The sequence below is a fragment of the Ambystoma mexicanum genome, chromosome 3p, assembly GCF_040938575.1.
Source record: "Ambystoma mexicanum isolate Mex_15411 chromosome 3p, UKY_AmexF1_1, whole genome shotgun sequence".
In the NCBI taxonomy this organism is placed as follows: Eukaryota; Metazoa; Chordata; class Amphibia; order Caudata; family Ambystomatidae; genus Ambystoma; species Ambystoma mexicanum.
The window spans coordinates 201,740,589-201,758,196 of NC_090925.1; the positions used below are offsets into that span (position 1 = coordinate 201,740,589).

The following is a 17,608-nucleotide window of genomic DNA, read 5'->3' on the forward strand; positions in this document are numbered from 1 at the left end:
GTCTGAGTTTCGGATCTGATGCGGGACTCCGTCCCCGGAGTCCGGCTCTGCTGTAATCCGCAGTAAGTAGGCTGCGAGGGGGATACCACTGGTTTCCGATCTACCGGGTCAAGTCCTGGACCCATCTCGGTTGGCGAAAGAAGCATGAAGACTGTACAACTAGTGAAACTAATAAAACTCAAACTGGTGCGCCCAGCGACTACAACATCGTCGCGGTGCTCAGGCGCTCTCGAGCCGTCGGAGCCCATCCGGGAGTCGGGCGCGAGCTGGGTCAGGCGGGTGCCTGGACCGAGTGAATTCTACGCTGGGGGTGGGGCAAGGGCCTGGCGGCAGAGCAGAGCGAGGCCGTTTCCAAATAATAAACTGAAGTTGGATTACCTTCTGTGTTCCGGCGTCATATGTGGTGGTTCTTACTGTTGCTTGGGGGTCGATTGTGGGATCCGAGGGGGTTAGTCCTCAGTCCGTGAGTTGTCCTTGCCATCGGCCAGGTTATTATCCTCTAGCCACATGTTGGCTGCTTCTGGGTTATAGGGAACACCACTCTCCTTATAGATGACCCTGAGGCGTGACTGGTATAGTAGTCTGTATTTTAGGTTCAGTTGGCGGAGCCTAGATTTTATCGGGACAAATGAATTCCTCTCTTTGCACCTTCTGCGTATAGTCCGGGTAGATGGAGATTTTGGAGTCCCCTCTTTCGATGGGGCCACCCTCCCTGGATCGCCTTAAAGTTTCTCTGTCCTGAAAGTTCAGTATCTTAGCAATTATAGGTCTGGGGTGCGATCCAGGGGGAGGGCGCATCTGGAGGGATCTGTGGGCCCTTTCGACCGAAAATCCCTGGGTCAGTTTGCCGGCCCCAATTTCTTGCAGCAGAAGGGTTTCGACGAAGGATGTGGTGTTTGCCCCCTCGTTCCCCTCCGGGACACCCAGGATCCTGATGTTGCCCCGTCTGGCCCGGCCTTCGGCCTCTTCCGCCCTTTCCTCCAGGAAGGCGACTTTCCTCCTCAGGAGGGTGACTTCTGACTTCATAGCTGTGGTGGCCGTAGATGTTTCTTCTGTTGACTGTTCGACAGTTGTGACCCTCTCAGCTAAGTTGCGAGCGTCCTGGCGAATTAGTTGAATGTCTATTTTAAATTCGTCGATCTTAGTCTATATGCGATTTTAGTGAAGCTATGGCATCAAGTATCTGAGTGGTTATCGGCGGCCACCCCTTCGCCCGCCCGGGTGACCTCAGAGGGGCCGGCCCTGGCTTGAGTGGGGTTCTTCACCTTGGTAGAAACAAAGAAGTCCATGGTGGCGGCTCTGGTCTTGTTCTTGGCGGGCATCTTGAGGTGATGGTTGTGGATGTCCTGGGCCTCAAAAGTTAGGTAGCTTGCGGGGTTGCTAACGAGGCCCTCTTCTTAAGCTGGACTTCGGGCCGTGGGCTGTATTTTGCCAGCCCCCATGTCTGGGTGTGCGCCCCCGGGATGCGGATATCAGAAGAGTAGGGGTAAGCGGGAGGCCCCTTAATCAGGTGATGCGAGATCTCACGCACCTTGTCTTGTGCGGCTGGATCAGTGGAGTGACCCGAGCCAGGCCAGTCCTCTGTTGGTGTCAGACCGCGGCACCCGGGGGGATCGTTCTCCTTGTCGGGCTTCCGCTTCACCCCACCAGGCCTGGGAGTCCGTTGGGGGAGGGGTTCCCCTCAGAGGCTCCGCTATGCGATACGCCATCTTGGATTCGAGCGGAGGTGGAGAGCCGTTTTAGGGCCACGGTGGCGTCCGATTCGGTGGGCCCGATGGTGGTTCAGATGCAGGTCCGCTTCCCCCAACAGCACGTTCTTCTGCGAGGGCTGGGGCCTCACATAGGCCGGAGAAAAAGGATCAGGAAACGGTGTCTCGGCCGGAGCACGGCAGATCAGCTACCGCTTGCCATCGGTGCCAAGCCACGCCCCCCACAGTGAGGCCATCCATGCCTGGAAGATGAGGTACTCTATTCACAAAGGCCAAATCCTTGTAATCTCCGTATGAGGATCTGCGTATCATCTGCATAGTTGGTGTAGGTGATGCCAAGATCATCTATCAAAGGGGCTTCGTGAATATATTGTGCAGAGTTGGGGGGAAACGTGTGATCCCTGGGGCACTCCGCAGGGGATGGGGTCAGCAGACGCATGGTCCTATTAAGGAAAGATTGTATCCATCCTATTGCTGCTTGCGAGAAATGGGCGCCTGAATATAGGTGGTTGCATAAGATTTTGTGGTCTACTAACTCAAAAGCCGCTAATGGGTCGGAGGAGTAGTAATGCTGCTTTGCTGTTGTCTCTAAGTCAATTTGTGCCTTAAGGTCCATTAGTGCTGTTTCAGTCCCATGTTTGGGTCTGAAGCCGGATTGGCGAACTCGATATGTTCGAGGTAGTTGTATTTGAAGGTATGCTACCTTGTCAAGAATTTTGAGGAAGGGGATTATAGGTATGGAAGGGTCTAATGTTTGCTTTTTGAGTAGGATGAGAACCCATAACTCTTTGAGGTTGCAAGGGATGCTGCCTGAAGAGAAAAAACAGCAAAACTGGTAGATTTGAGTTAACTTCATTTTAAGTTTGGGGAAAGCAGACATTACAACATGGTGTAGCAGTTCAAAATGGGGCAGAATAAGGCTATACAGTGAAATTAACAAATAGAAAATATAACTTAATGTTTTCAATGAACATAAATGACAAAAAAATACTGACAGTGTATGTGGGTGGGTGTCTGGTAAGGATAATGGGTAGTGGGGTAGTCGGGTGGGGTAAAATTTTTATTTTTCGTTAAAGTTTATTTCCTATTTCGTAAACACATGGAACCCCAAACAAGATGTTGCAACTTATTGCAGGCCCATAGCAAAACCTGCTGGGCATCCCAAACGGATAATGATGCAGCACAGCAGAAGCGGCACTGCAATGGAAATCTTCCCCCGAAAGATAATGCAGTGGTTGCACACACCCTCTGCCCAAGACTGGTTTCCTTCACTATTTAACCATCATAAAGTAATGTCCAATAAGGTGATCTGGTCTAAACTTCGCACCCCGAAACTATTACTCATCCTTATACAGTCTGTTGCTTTTTCTGCTGCCCTTCCCCTCTTCACCCTGTCCTGCTTTCCTTATCAGAGCACAAATCATGGTCCGACTTTAGCCTCTTGCAGGGTCACAATTCACCTCCACCCAGGGAAGGTTTTGGCAGGTCATAGCTGGTGTAGAGTATAATACCTTTTGGGTTAGTTCCCTGAACTTCCAGGCGACCTGTACCCTCGAGCATTTGGTGGATATTTTGTTTAATGAACTACGAGTATCCTAAATTACCCAGTAACAAGGAGCTTCCTTTGGCATGTTATGAGCCAGCTCCTCAGTTCTAGAACTTGCACATCAGATGATGCAAATTGTTTAAATAGGTCCTAGTGCTCATTTCACATTCCCAAACCGACTTGTCAGTGTTGTATGGCACAATCAGTTGGCATGGGAAGTGCTATTTGTCAGTTCTTGAAGGCTTTTTTAGGATTCAAGCAAAAAGCTCCTTGCCTGATCACACCCCCTGCTTGAGGTCCAAAGACCTGAAATGCAAACCACTGCTCGACTCATCCGCCAAAATATTGAATAATCTACCCATGCTTCACAGGCCACTCAACTAGAAACCCTTGTAATTTTGTGCTTCCCAAACTGAAAGCCTACTTCTTGGTCTACCCAATACTCTTTTGCTCCCCTTAGTAGTCCTTCACTCTACAATGTGCACCATTTTCATGAACAGATCTCTTCTCACCCCCATCTCTAGCTACTGTAGCTATGCTAGATGGCTCTCCTTACAAAATGGTGCTTTACATTCTATAAATCAACCCATGGTCTTGCCCCACTATAGTTTTGGCTGCATCTCACTGTACTCATCAAACCCCCACTCCTTGTCTTGCCCCAACCTGTGCCCTGCCTCCTCCCACTTTTGCTACTTTTCCTACTTGCCCCACACCACTAACATACTCTGCCCCACACCACTAACCTACTCTCCCCTGCCATAAATGCTTTTCAGTGGAACTCAACATTAGGCCCTGTCACCAACTACTAGCATTGGAGTGAGCCAACCAAACCCCCAGCCTCTTATCCAAAATAACCATTACCTCGTCTGCATTCTGCCCTGCGGATTGATGTAGGTGAATATTATGCCTGGCACAAATGTCCAGCTGAATATTATGCCTGGCACAAATGTCCAGCTGAAAGGGCAACTTACCCAAGGAGTGTCTGCTCCTATTGCCAACTTTGGAAGTAATTTGTGGTCAAAATGACTTCCTGTTAACAAATTCAAATGCAGCTTCTATGTATACGAGGCTCTCTGCAGGCACGAGAACGTGTAGTGGCAGCTTTAATCCAAACCATTGTTTTCTTTCATGCTAAAGGAACTTTTGGCTTTTGTCCTTTACCCCTGCAGAGGTGGTTTGTGGAGTACCTTCCATCTACATCGACTTTGCCCGCCAGAAGCTTGATTGCAAGACAGGAGTTGCTGCTCAGAACTGCTACAAGGTGTCAAAGGGAGCCTTCACTGGAGAGATCAGGTGAAAAGCCCGTGCCAGAGCTGGCTTACTCTACTGTATATGCCAGGGGCAATGCTTCCACACTGAGCTTGCTTCTCACCCTTGCAGTGGCATGTGTTGGCATTGCTGAAAAGGGGCGGGGGTTCTTATAGCTGGAGAATCCGATGCAACACCTGCAGTGTTATGGGTGCGGGTCAGGGGTACACAGATCCTAGTGTTTAACTGCTTTATGTGGGTTTGGCGGGGACACTTGGTCGAGACAGCAGCTCGCTTTGCTTTCTGCTGATCGTGGATGGAAGGAGAGTGGTGGGATAGTGCTAAAGATTACAGCTTATTTATAGCTTAATTGTTGCTTGTGCCCGTGAGTAGGTCTGGTGGGCGATTGTGACCATTGTAAGGTGGTAGAGGGCAGGAATGGATGTATGCCTTACAAGGCAAAACATAACTTGCATTCACGCACACATTTCGGTTTCAGGAAAGGCCTGCATGAAACGGGACCATTTTACTTTTCCTAGTACCTTGGTTGGCAGGCTGAGTCTCCTTAAACCTCACTAACCTGCTCAGTGGCTGGCTGGGGCAGTTTGGCAACCCCGGAGTTGGACTCATTTGGTGGGTATAAGGGAGATTATGTTAGGGGACCAGTGGTAAACCCTCTGGAGGTAGACTCACTTGGAGCTCAACACCTTTCATACACAACAGTGCTGTTGCCAGGAAAGAGCTACATCCTGCACTGGACTCTATGGTATCTGTGGGAGGGACACCACCAACTGGATCCCATTAATGGCTCACCCCGAGGAAAGTCTACTACACAGAGGCCCATTTGTGGGTGGTGCCTTTAGACCAGGCCTCACTGGTGGAGGGGTTGGTATGTAGACTGGGTCCATCTCACAATGGGAATGGATTGCTCTCTATCTGAGGCATATTCTGCAACTTCCTTTTTATTAATGTGCTTTCTCTTGCTCCTCAGCCCAGCTATGATTAAAGATTGTGGTGCCTCCTGGGTAATCTTGGGCCACTCTGAGAGGAGGCATGTCTTTGGAGAGTCAGACGAGGTAAGGACCAGACCTTTCTCTGCATCAAGGGCAAGTGGCGGTCTAGGACTAGAAGACACTTGTGTAACTATCTAAGTTGAGTAAAGAACACCAGTGAGCTGCTTTCTGCTTCTGTAGGGCGCTTCTGGAGAGCCCTTCAATAGATTCTGAATGAACACATTTGCTTTGGGTGGCTGTAATGCTAAAACTGGGAAGATCTCCTTCTGAAATCCTGCCCAAGTGACTGCAATATGACTTTCCTTTCTCTCCTAGCTCATAGGGCAGAAAGTTGCCCACGCATTGGCCGAAGGCCTATCTGTCATTGCCTGCATCGGGGAGAAGCTTGATGAGCGAGAGGCTGGAATCACTGAGAAGGTGGTCTTTGAGCAGACCAAGGTCATCGCGGGTAAGTGTAGCTCCAGAGAGATATTGCCGTCGGCTATTCACTCTTACTAAATGCCACCTACTTTTGCAGATAACGTGAAGGATTGGAGCCAAGTGGTTCTCGCCTACGAACCGGTCTGGGCCATTGGAACTGGCAAAACTGCTTCCCCTCAACAGGTAAGTGTTTTAGGATGGCCTATTGGTGGCAGTGTGAAGTTGGAAATCCAGGGTTCACAATCCAGGAATAGGTTTTTATTGTATTTGGTTTATCAAATAACCTTTACAATAGTCATACATTAAATAGGAAATTATAAATCTCATTCAATTTTCATTACAGAAATTCTTCATAAAACAAACTTTAAACATCTATAAGCATATCCCTATAGGCAACTTATTCAAAAGTTAAAACAAATTCATATACAAGTTCTGATAAAACTAAGACATGTGAAGACTTTCCTTAGAACTGAATAATTCTAAAACTACTTAAAGTACAAAACACAGTGCAAACCTTTCCATGTTTAGCTACTTGGGCAACACTTCTTACCACTAAAATGTTAGTTAATCTGATAACTAAGTTGGTACTTTTTCCCCCAATGCATTTGTTCCATAATGTAGTCCTAAAGATTTAAGATTCAGAATACCCATGGCTTCCAAACTTTGATAATCAATGATTCAAATCTAGTGCAAAAAATTACCAAGTGTTTCAAGGACTCAACCAAATTTTGGACACCACAAACGACATTGCATACTTATACTAGGAACTTTTTCTTTGTATGAGACCCAGTTTTGCACACGCTCAAGGGTGAGGAATTCAACCTAAAACGCATATAGGTCCCTTGCAGCCAATCCTGAGAATTTGAGAATGTAAGTTGGTAGAGCCCCCCCCCTTATTTCCCTCTAAAAGTGCATATTCTTTATAAGCTTTGTAATTTCCGATCTGACTGCATGCACCAACTCAATAGTTGAAATTTCTTCTTGTTAGATGGTAAGCATGCTATGAGATCTTTCTTGGACACAGTAATTCAGGATTCTGTCAATTTTGTTTAACAAAGTTAGCTAAGGACGGTGAAGACCCTAAGGCAATCATGATCAAGTCCTCAGTTTTTTGGAGGCAATAGCATCTTTTTGTAATTGTTCAACAATCTCCAATTTCTTTTTGATGAAAGTGGTAGGAGGCCTAATTAATGGCGAATTCGTCATTAGGGATTCCTTTTGCCAGCCCTGGAGTCTTTTTCCACAATTTGCCTTGAGAAGTATCTAACATGTCACCGATCTCAACAGTACAAATATCAAAACAATAAAGAATAACTGGTTCTTTTTTTAGCAAATGGAATTGAATACGAGGAATAAAGAAAAAGTACACTATTCTATAGATTATACACATCTGAGCCGTAAGTGGCTTTATTTTTTCACTAAGCAGCTCTTTCCACCATTTGAGAGAATTCTGATCCGTTGGGGAATAACCCAAGTATCTAACTCTCGAAGGTTGACAATACCAATTGACCAATTAAATCTTTGTCTTAATCGTCCCACCAAAAAAGGTTATGTTGTGAGATTTAGTTTGATTAACCCTCAAATTAAGGGATTGGGCATATTCGGAAAAGAGATTCAATTTGTTCTGCAACCCAAACGGAGTTGTCTACCAATAAAATGTCATCTATGAAACTGATGCAATCTAAGCGTGCGGGATAGCTTATAAGGTCATTCCAATACCAATCCAGATCTGAAAGATATAAATTGAATAGAACTGCTGCGAAGGTGCATCCCTGTTCCCACTGCAGTTTCTATGGGTTCAGTAAGTGTATCAAGTTTATTCAAGCAGATCCTATAATTGGTCCTGGTATGTTTGAGTGCAATCGGTGCAATGAACCAGAATTCCTAGGAATATCATTTTTTTCCCACAATTTTCCTCTGATCACAGTATCGAATGCTAGTGCAGCCATATAAATTGCCCAAGTATGTTTGTTCTTGTGTGGCACCGCAAGAGATACTATAGTAGCATTAAGTGTGCAACCCATAGACTTCCTAAACCCTAATTGAAATTTGGAAGAGCATTGTTCTTAAATAGAAAGTCCTGTAAATCTTTTGATTAATTCGGAAAATGCCTTGGAAGAAGCATCTGTAAGCGCAATTGGTCTATAGTTTGCAGGCTCATTAATACTTTTTTTTATAGACTGGCACAATCATTTCAGAACACCAAGAGATAGGAATCTGCTTACTTGCAAATATATTGTCGAATTTATTTAAGTGCCCATAAATGCAGGTCAATTTTTATTAATCCCGTCCGGGAGAGGCTTTTGAGTACTTTAATTTGGAAATTGCTTCAATAATATCCTCCATAGACCAAAGGCAGCACTGAAGAATAAAATGAGTAGTCTTGGTGACATGTGGTTCGACAAGGGGCTGGTAATTCAAATTTCTCTAGTAGAAGCTAAACTAGCTGGTTCACAAGAATGGGGGGACAGCATTAAGTGTTCTAGGGTCCAGGTCTTAACGTGTCGTGCGTAAGTATATGATGCTGATTGTCTTTTAGGGCAATTATGAGTTTCAGGTTACTATTTGGTTTTTGTGTAACATGCTATTTTATTTGTAAAAAATTATTAAATTGTTGATCAGGACCCAGCTCTAGCTTGGCCATATGTCATAGATGAGCATTTAATTTTAATTGATGTATTCAATTAAAAGCATGTCTATGCTGTGTCGAGTGTGAAAAGAATTTGCACTAAGAGCAATGATATTTAAATGCTTATGGATACAGCTGTTCAATTTCTTTTCCATCTCTAAATCCACACCCGTAAAGTATTGGCTATAGTTAATAGTGGATCCCCTCTGATATAATTTGTTACAGGTAATAGGATTCCATCTGATGGATATACTGGGTCTATCAATCTCTAGAAGTTGTAACGTTTGCATCCGATGGATAGAGCAATTAGAAATACTTAGTCCTAGAAAGATCGCAGAATGGTCCCCTAAGTCAGTAATTGGGACTGCTTGACAGCACTGCAATAAGGATGATTAAATAAAGTGATCTATGTAGGAACTAAGACTCCCTCGCCTCCAAGTAGAGGGATAATTGAATGCCCCAACCCAAAAAATAACTTGCCCATTTCTGTCCATACTTAATTGAGGACGAAAGCTTGTTGTAATATTCTGCTTTTGTGTTTTAGTAGTAAAACAGGTAGAATAAAATCACCACCTACTACAATCCCCATATTGTGGTTTTTAACAAATAAGCATTCAGGAATTGTATCTAAAGTGCTCTTTGTTCCCATGAAATAGAGGCCCTATTCCAGTATATACATAGGATAACAATTGTCTCCTCTGTTTCCAAAGGATTAAGTTGCAGTGCCAGCACCGCAGCATCTTCGTGAAGTAATTTAACATCAAATTTACATGTAATTTTAACCAATATAGCTATGCCTCCAGACGGTTGCCCCTTTGACCCTTTACTGGCTGGATAGGTATAACATCCATAACCTGCCACATAAAACGGGTCGCTGTGCATGGTCTCTTGAAGAGGATTAATTCAGGACGATTTATTTCCTTGTTCTTACCAAACCACCGTAAAAAAATTGGCCAGACCACAACTATTCCATGACATACCAAAGGACTTCTCACTGCGCCAATATCCCGATTTCACATTTGCAGATGACATTTCGGTGTTATTTGCTGCTAAAGTAATACTGCTTGGTGAAGCTGCCAGTGCAAGTATTTGCTTTATTGTATCTTAAGGTTAATCTGGGGACCATTCAATTTCGCGCCCTCCTTTGTAAGAGTTATCAGAAAAGTCTCGGCCTCCTTTTCATTCTGAAAAATAAAGGGTACGAGGCCAATCGCAGCAAAATTCTCCCTCTGATCTCAAACCATCCTTGTGGTGATCATAGAGTGGAAACCACATATCATACAGTGATTGTAATTTGTAGCCAACCGAATCCACTCGATCAGTGTAGGGTTCTTACCGGGGGATCGCTTGGAAGGACTTTAGCATAAGTCCTTTTGAGACTGGTTCTGCCATTGATTGCTACATCACTTTCCCATCTCATAATATGCATCCCTGAGGCTAAGATTTCCGAGAAGGTTGCAATCCCAGTTTCTGACTCTTCTTTACTCTTTCTTTGATCTTTCCCTTTGGTGTCATTTCCTTTTTCCCATTAAGATAGGGTTTCGATCAAAATTGCTACAGGACGGATTATTCTGCGTTTGTCTAGATGCTTGGGAACCAGCATCCTGAAGTCCCTCTTCTCCATCACTACCCTCCACCTCTTTTATTCCTGACTTTAAACTTCCAGCAAATGTAGTCTATGAACTACCCTCCAGCTCATTCAATGAAATCAATAGGGCACCTGGTATCCACATGGGGGTTTCTGCATTTTTGATGTTGGTCTTATTCTTAACTGGGTATATTTGTGATAAGGCAGTTTGGATCCCTAGCGGACCTACTCCTGATGGTTCTATTTGCCCCTTCTGTGATTTTTTTTTTTTTTCCAGTCAGATATGAGCCTCAACCTGACTGGGGATAACTGATGTTTGGATTTACTTGAACACTTTTTTGCCATGTGTGATCTGTTTCCAGTGCCCTCTGAGAACCGATTCAGATGCACCTTGGACACCTCATCTAGTTCGTGTAAATCAAAGCCGTTATCATCCTGTTTTTACAACGGCTTCGTTCTTCAGGTCTGCTAAATTAGCTCACATTATTGTGCTTTTTGTTTCTATTAATGGCCTTTGTTGCGAGCATTTCTTTGCTCTAGCTATAATCCTTTTTGCTCATCGTTTGTACCACACGCTGATTGACACTTTCCTCTTCAGAAGCTGACATTACTACTTTCACTCAATTCTTTCATATCACCTTCAGTGAGATCAATCAGATCTACTAACACCGTATGGCTGTCCCCTCCACCCCCCAACTCTCCCTCTTCAATAGAATTGGTTTGTATCTTGGTGAAGCTGAAATCCCCAATTGATTAGCCTTTATAGAAATTATAGCTTGCTTAATAGCCTCTATATCAGACTTTATTTGCTTATTGCATTACCAACCCCACCTTCCACGTCCAATATTGAATTTAGAGCCATTGGAGTCGCACAATTATTGACCACAGGTATGGCTGCCATTTCAGCAATTTCATTTCTGCATCTACCATTCTAACATCACCTGGGGTTTGTCATTTTGTCAGACATCGAACTTTCCTTGTGGTCTACCACAAGTGCAGACACAGCTTGGCATGTGAATAGCATTCCCTACACTTTATTGAATTTACATAATAGTTCTGTCATAGTGGATCTTTGATTTCCCCAATGTGTCAACTCATGACCCTTATATAGAAGATCTGATCTTCTAGATAAGACCGGGAAGTCCACACCAAACCCAGCAGCTTCTCAATCACTTCATCATTGACAGCATGCTCCCGATATCTTTCTTTAGGAAGTATCTGTCGATTCGAACATTTGTTCTTAGAATTTGTAAGCAAATTAACCAGGGGGATATTATGTGTATAATGGTTTTTCTCTTCTAGTTCACTATGCCAATTTTTGTGCAACTCAGCATCATTGATATCACAAGAGAATGAGTAAGCACCACGATTTTGCAACGGGGAATACTAAACCATGTACATCCTCCCTTCCAAAAGGTCATTTGGATACCGGGGTAGAGGGTGCTAAGTAAAATCTCATCCACTTTTCTACTTCTGCCTCTATAGCAGGGCCTAATATGGAACAGTCGTTTATCCCAGCAAATGCGGCTTGAGTAGTTCATTTGAATCTGTTTTTTTTTTAACACAGCACAGCCACCCCTCATATTCTACCACAATCCTGTTGGTAGCATCGGTAATGGTGATGTCACTAACTTACTTAATGGGGGAGGATTCTAAGTTTCTTAATCCACTTTCCTTTACATTTACATCTTTGCAACCCAAAACAGTGCCTACTCCCTCATTTGTAGCCGAAGATGAAGGTATAGCGATGGCGCTAGTTTCATTAGATTCAAAATTAACTCTCCCCCTGCGTTTTAGTCTGATTCCCCGGATCTTCATTGGGGGGACATTACATTCAGCAATTCCTCATTAGGCATTGTAGGACTGTGCTTTCGTAAGTTTCCTACCACTTCTGCCATTCGCCATATTTCCAAGGTGAAGACTCAAAATAGTGGGAGAATAATCTAACACAATAGCGGCACTCATAAAGCTCGGGGCAGGCTATTCAAGATGGATTCCAACTTGGAGCTAACCTGTTACAAATCCAACCACAATAATAGCACAGTTCAATCCGGCTGAATTAACAATCTGAAACCATGCTACTATCGGGTATACTATGCAGGAAGCCCAGCTTACCCAGCAAACCGGCACCACCCACCACACAACAGCCACTTACGATGGCACTTTGGATTCACTCGCGCGATGCACGGCACCACACTAGATATAGAAGACACAAAGTGGATGTCGGCCGGGCGGGGGCGGAGCCACAGGTGGAAATCTGCAGAGAAGAAACTGCAGTAAGTAACCAGTACACTGACTCTAGGATGAATGCTGCAATGAGCAATGGAACTATGAATATAAGCAAATGGCTCTGAAAGCTTCCTCTTAAGGACGGCGGCGTTCCACACCAAGGCAGCAAGTCGCCCAGCCTAATAGCCACTTACGATGGCACTTTAGATGGAATAGTTTTGTTGCACAAGTTGGAGACTGCGTGGTGATTTTGGTCTGCAATATTGTGAAGTGTACCTTTTCAAGTTTAGTTTGTTGCCCCAGCTCACTTCAGTCTACGTTAGTTGTCATTAGACGTGGCAAAATGGTGTTGAATAAGCCAAGCCGCCTCTGATCTAGGAACTGAGTCACCATGAGTATCTGGGGACATTGCATAAGTGTGCAAGGGTTTGTTGTACACTGGGCTTTAACGAATGGTAGTGGAATGAGTGTACAAAGGGGCCATTTCTGCCTCACCCCCACCAAACCTTTCACAAAAGAATGATTCCTGCTTTTGATTTATCCATTATAACATACTGTGCAATATTCGTGCACTGCCATTGCAAAAAAATATCAGACGTTTATATAGTTATATAATTTATAATTATTAAACTGGACTATCTGATTACTTAACTTGGGTTTTGAATTGGACTCTTCCTGAGTAAATAGGATTGTTTGAAATGCACAACTTTCCGTTTAATGTATGGCGTTTGTGCGCCGAGCGCAACGATGTTCCCACGTTGGGACATTTTTCCTTATACTTTAGGGGAGCAGGGGTTGCTACCCTTAAGTGTCAGAATCAATGTTTCATTCACACTTTATAAATACCTTTGCAGCATTTTATAAATTCCAAGTCCACTTTTTTCCCCTTCCCGTTGAACAAGGTGCAATAACATTGGCCAGTTTAAGCATCTGTGGCTGTCCTTGACTTATGATGGATCTAAGGCGGCTGGCCCCTAGAATTCCAAGCGGACATCAGGGGTCCTAGATCTCTGCAGCAGGTGGGTCTGATGAAGCGGTATGATGGTCCTGGGACCCTGACGGCTGGGATATCTGTAGGTTTTGCTTCCTGGATAGATGGTGAATGTTGGTTTTTGTACTCCACTCGGATCTCGAGGACCATCTTGCATCTCCTTTATATGAAACTGTATGCTCCTTTTCTGAACATCAGTAACTCTCCTTTGCACCTTGAATGGATATTCATGGTTCTTTGCAAATCCGTGTGTCAATGTCCTGATTCAGTGTTTGCAAAGGGCCAAGTGCTTGGAGGTAAATGGCTGACAATCCATGTCTCTGCTGCTGGCAGGAGAGGATTGGATTGCCCTGGGTGCTTGCATTTGCGGAGACCCATGTTCAGGCTGGACTACTTTGAGGCTCCTTGTGCTTGCACTGCCCTTGCCCCGATGGGGCAGTTCACATGTCTACGTGTGCATGATTGTACAGTTTGTTCACTACCTACGAAATTATATTGTACTCGTTTTTCTTCCCCAAGTTCTGCTTTTTGGCGAGGAAGGTGTTGGATTTGTGTTGCACTTGTGCAGGGTGCTGGGTGGTACCGCCACTGGTAGTTGGATCTTTGACCTATTTTTGCAATCTTAGGCCCAGGAGGTGCACCAGAAGCTCCGGGACTGGCTGAAGACCAACGTGTCCGAGGACGTGGCAAAATCCACCCGGATCATCTATGGAGGTATGCACTTTAATGCTTGCCTACTGCTTGTGCTCTGAATGGCAGGCGTCCCCGTGCATACCTTATGCCAATGCCCTGGCCAGGGTCCCCACAACATTACCCAAAAGGTTCAAACTGGTCTACTGGGTGACTTGCAGGCTGCCAAGAGCTTGCTCTGCACCCTACGGAACCTCGGGTTTCTTTCAGAGCGAGGATCCTGAAATCTGCTTTACTATAGCAATAACATGCAGCTTTCACCCCCACCTCCCTTCCCTCTAAGTAAATATACCCTCAGTTTGGCCAACCATTTTAGATGTATGGTAAATTACACGGAGAATAGCAGGTTTTATATTGCTGTGTAACCTGCTCGTGCAAACCTCTTTTGGCGCAAGCTCAGGAGTTCCCTTTCAAACTAGGGATGTGCCCAATACTCTTTCAGGCAGACTCCTTATGCCCATGACCAGGTCCTGTGGTATGTAGCCAGCAGTGGCGTAGAGTCACATTGAAATGGAATGAATAACTAAATGTTCAATGTCCTGAGTGCCAAGTTCACGCTCTAAATTAAGTGGTATCCCAAATCCACCTGCTCCACCCCTCTATTGTCCCATCTACTCACCCCACACACTTGTTTAAAAAAAAAAAAAAAATATTGAAATTTTAACATGCAAGAGAAGAAAAACGGTACAATAAACAATCATTAAGTAAAACGGGAATCGTGCATAAAAAGTAACGTCTACGTTTTAACAGTTTTTGCAGAAAACACCATGTCAGAAAATTAAGGGCTAGGATAGACCGAGGCAAGAAAGAAGGAAAGCGATGGGGAGGAAAAGAGAAAATGGGTGGGGGAGAATAGAAACCTTGGGACATCATACATGTCATTAAAGATATCCCAAATTGCAAGGTAGTTTCATCCGTTTTCTCCGCTCGATAAAATAGTCGGATATTGTAGCGAGCCATCAATTTCTCTTATCTGGGACAATCATTCTCTTAATCCAAACCCGGCGTTGATCCCATACTCCCTTTCTACCCACAGACTTTTTATTCTTGCCTTCATTTACCCCCACGCCAGCCTTTGTTTGCTACTCCCACACCCTGCCCCCATGTTTTGGGTACTAAGTCTGGGTTCTTTTTGTAATTCCTCTAGAATAGCATTTTCCTAAATTGGGTGCATCTCAACCTGTGGCATCCAAGAGAACGCCTTCTAGGCGTCCCACGCGGTACATATCCTTTGGATTTGTGGGGTCGGAGCATATTTACATCTTGTAATGGCCCCACCTTCCCGAATCCTTTTGTAGGTAAAGCCACCTATGGCTGCATAGTGCATAGGTGTGGGCTATGTCACGGTAATCTAATTAGCTGGGGTTAGGTAGTCTAAGTGTAGATATTGCAGTGCCCTAGATCGGGCTGAAGAGATCTTGGCAATTGAAAGGCATTTGCATCCCACCTGTTTGTGCTCATGAGCTTGCTCTGCTTCCCCACACCCTACGTGGCCCTTACCAGCTCTGCTGTCTCACTATCAGTATCCGTATCTTTAGTTCCTTCCATGGATTGTGGTCCTTGCCCGTCTAACACCGATCTGTGTGTAGTCCGTGGTATTATTCCAACCAGCCTGTTGGACTGCAGTGGAGTAGCCTGGGGGATGGAAGGTGGGGGTGGCGGTTGGGATATACCAGCCATTTTGTGCAGTTGCAGGGGAAGCCTCCTGTGCGGCTTGTTTCTTCCCACTGCCCCTTCTTTCTGCTTACGTTGGCTTAATGTGGGGCCTTGGACCTATGAACTCTTGGCTAAAGCTCCATACCTCTGTGCACCAAGTTATTATTCAGACCTGAATCAGGTGGTTTTTAAACGACTCATGAGGGACATGCTAAGCTGTGCCAACAGTTCAACTAGAGCATGGCAGAGGCTTGGATGTTTTCCTGTGGCATTAGTGGGCCTGACCCTGTCGAGTGCCAGACTGGCAAAGCTGCTAATATCCCTTCCAGCCTGGATCTTCCAGAGTTCCTAATGTGAGATCATTGGTAGTTGTAGGAGCTAGAAGTGCCCCAGTCAGTTCACTGCCTGGCTAGGTTCTCTGACTGTGCCAGTCCCACTATCCGGTTGGCTGCAAGAATCTGGACAGACTCCTTAAAACCATGCCTTTGTAAAATGACCCGAGTGTTACACTCGGGCAGATGCGCCGAGGGGGGGGGGGTGGGTGTTTGTGGGGAGGGGAAGGGTGTTCTGATCTTCAGCAGCTCACTACCTCCCTCTGAGGTGACCGCTGAGTCCCGGCCTGGCTTTACCATACTCCAAAAAATTGAATGCTCCTGGGCCAAATTAATGGGTCTCATTCCACTTCCTAAATGGTAGGTAAACTATAAAATGGGCATCCTGTGCCGCCTTGGATTGGGTATGGTGGGGGCACATCGTGCAATGCTGCAAATAGCCTTGTCGGCTCGCTTAGAGTGCATGGCCTAGAGCACTTGAAGTGTGGCTATTTGTATTCATTGTGTAAAGCTGTGGTGCATTGATGGCTTATGGATCAAGTTGTGTTATGCGTCTTTAACCTAGAGCGCTGCAGCTTTGTAAGGCGGCCAGGCTTGTAACTCTCTCCTCTGCTCCTGCAGGGTCGGTCACTGGAGGTACCTGCAAGGAGTTGGCTTCTCAACCAGACCTGGATGGCTTCCTGGTGGGCGGCGCCTCCCTCAAGCCAGAGTTTATCGACATTATCAATGCCAAGCAGTAAACAGACCTGATCACACCCCACTTGCTGGAAGAGGCTGCACCGAGGCATGAACCATCCTTGTGGCAAAGGTGGCTACCACAGACTGACCTTGCCATCTGACCCCGAACGGTTCCAGTAACGCGAATATGTAAATGTTTACTGTAAATGTCTGCACTGTACGTTGTCCACTTGGATGGGGGCTTTTGCCTCGAGCACTGTTTGTGTCTGTACTACATGTTTTCGTTCCTGACAACTTAATGGATTCCAGCCATCTAATGTATCCTCTGAACTGTTGGGCCCTAGTCGTCTTCGAGGTGAGCCTGGCACCTTGTGTGCGGAACCTGTTGGGGGTCACAGTCAATCATTGTTAATCTAGTTGTGATATTCCCAGTCAAGTAAAATGATCATGAAGGTGACTTTTGTGTTGGTTTGATTACATTCTGTGCATGAACACAAGAGTATGGGGTTGGAGCAGCGGCGTTCAGGACAGGGTCTCGGAGGCATCTCCGATGCTGTGCATATAAAGGGTGGATTGGCAGTGGCAGGGCACCTTCATTGCTTAATAGAACATGGCACATGACATCAGTTGGGTGGCCCTGATTTAGCCTGTGCTCCTTTTCATTTCAAAATGCTATTGAGGGTGTAGTGCAAGGCCAGGCACTGACTCGAAGTAAATGTGCTTCAAAAGGATGGCTATTGGTCAAACGTTGGACCAAATTCGAATAGGCACTGGGGCAATATCTACAAATGTCCCCAGTGACCTTTTCTCCAGGTGTCCAACACGCCCAAGGAACAGTGACCAAACTAAAGTTCTTAACCTAGTCAAGATTCCTTGCCC

The 17,608-nt window shown here is 45.3% G+C and overlaps 1 protein-coding gene across 1 annotated transcript in view; it reads left to right on the forward strand.

Annotated features, from left to right (window-relative positions):
- The window catches only part of TPI1 (triosephosphate isomerase 1), a 29,975-nt gene extending 12,789 nt beyond the window's left edge, over positions 1-17,186 (forward strand). Inside the window, exons 2-7 of the mRNA XM_069650639.1 lie at positions 4,425-4,548; positions 5,495-5,579; positions 5,832-5,964; positions 6,034-6,119; positions 14,000-14,087; positions 16,673-17,186. Of these exons, the coding sequence (XP_069506740.1) occupies positions 4,425-4,548; positions 5,495-5,579; positions 5,832-5,964; positions 6,034-6,119; positions 14,000-14,087; positions 16,673-16,791 (635 nt within the window). The 3' untranslated portion in view covers positions 16,792-17,186. The remainder of the gene's footprint in view (positions 1-4,424; positions 4,549-5,494; positions 5,580-5,831; positions 5,965-6,033; positions 6,120-13,999; positions 14,088-16,672) is intronic.
- Positions 17,187-17,608: the final 422 nt, after the last annotated feature.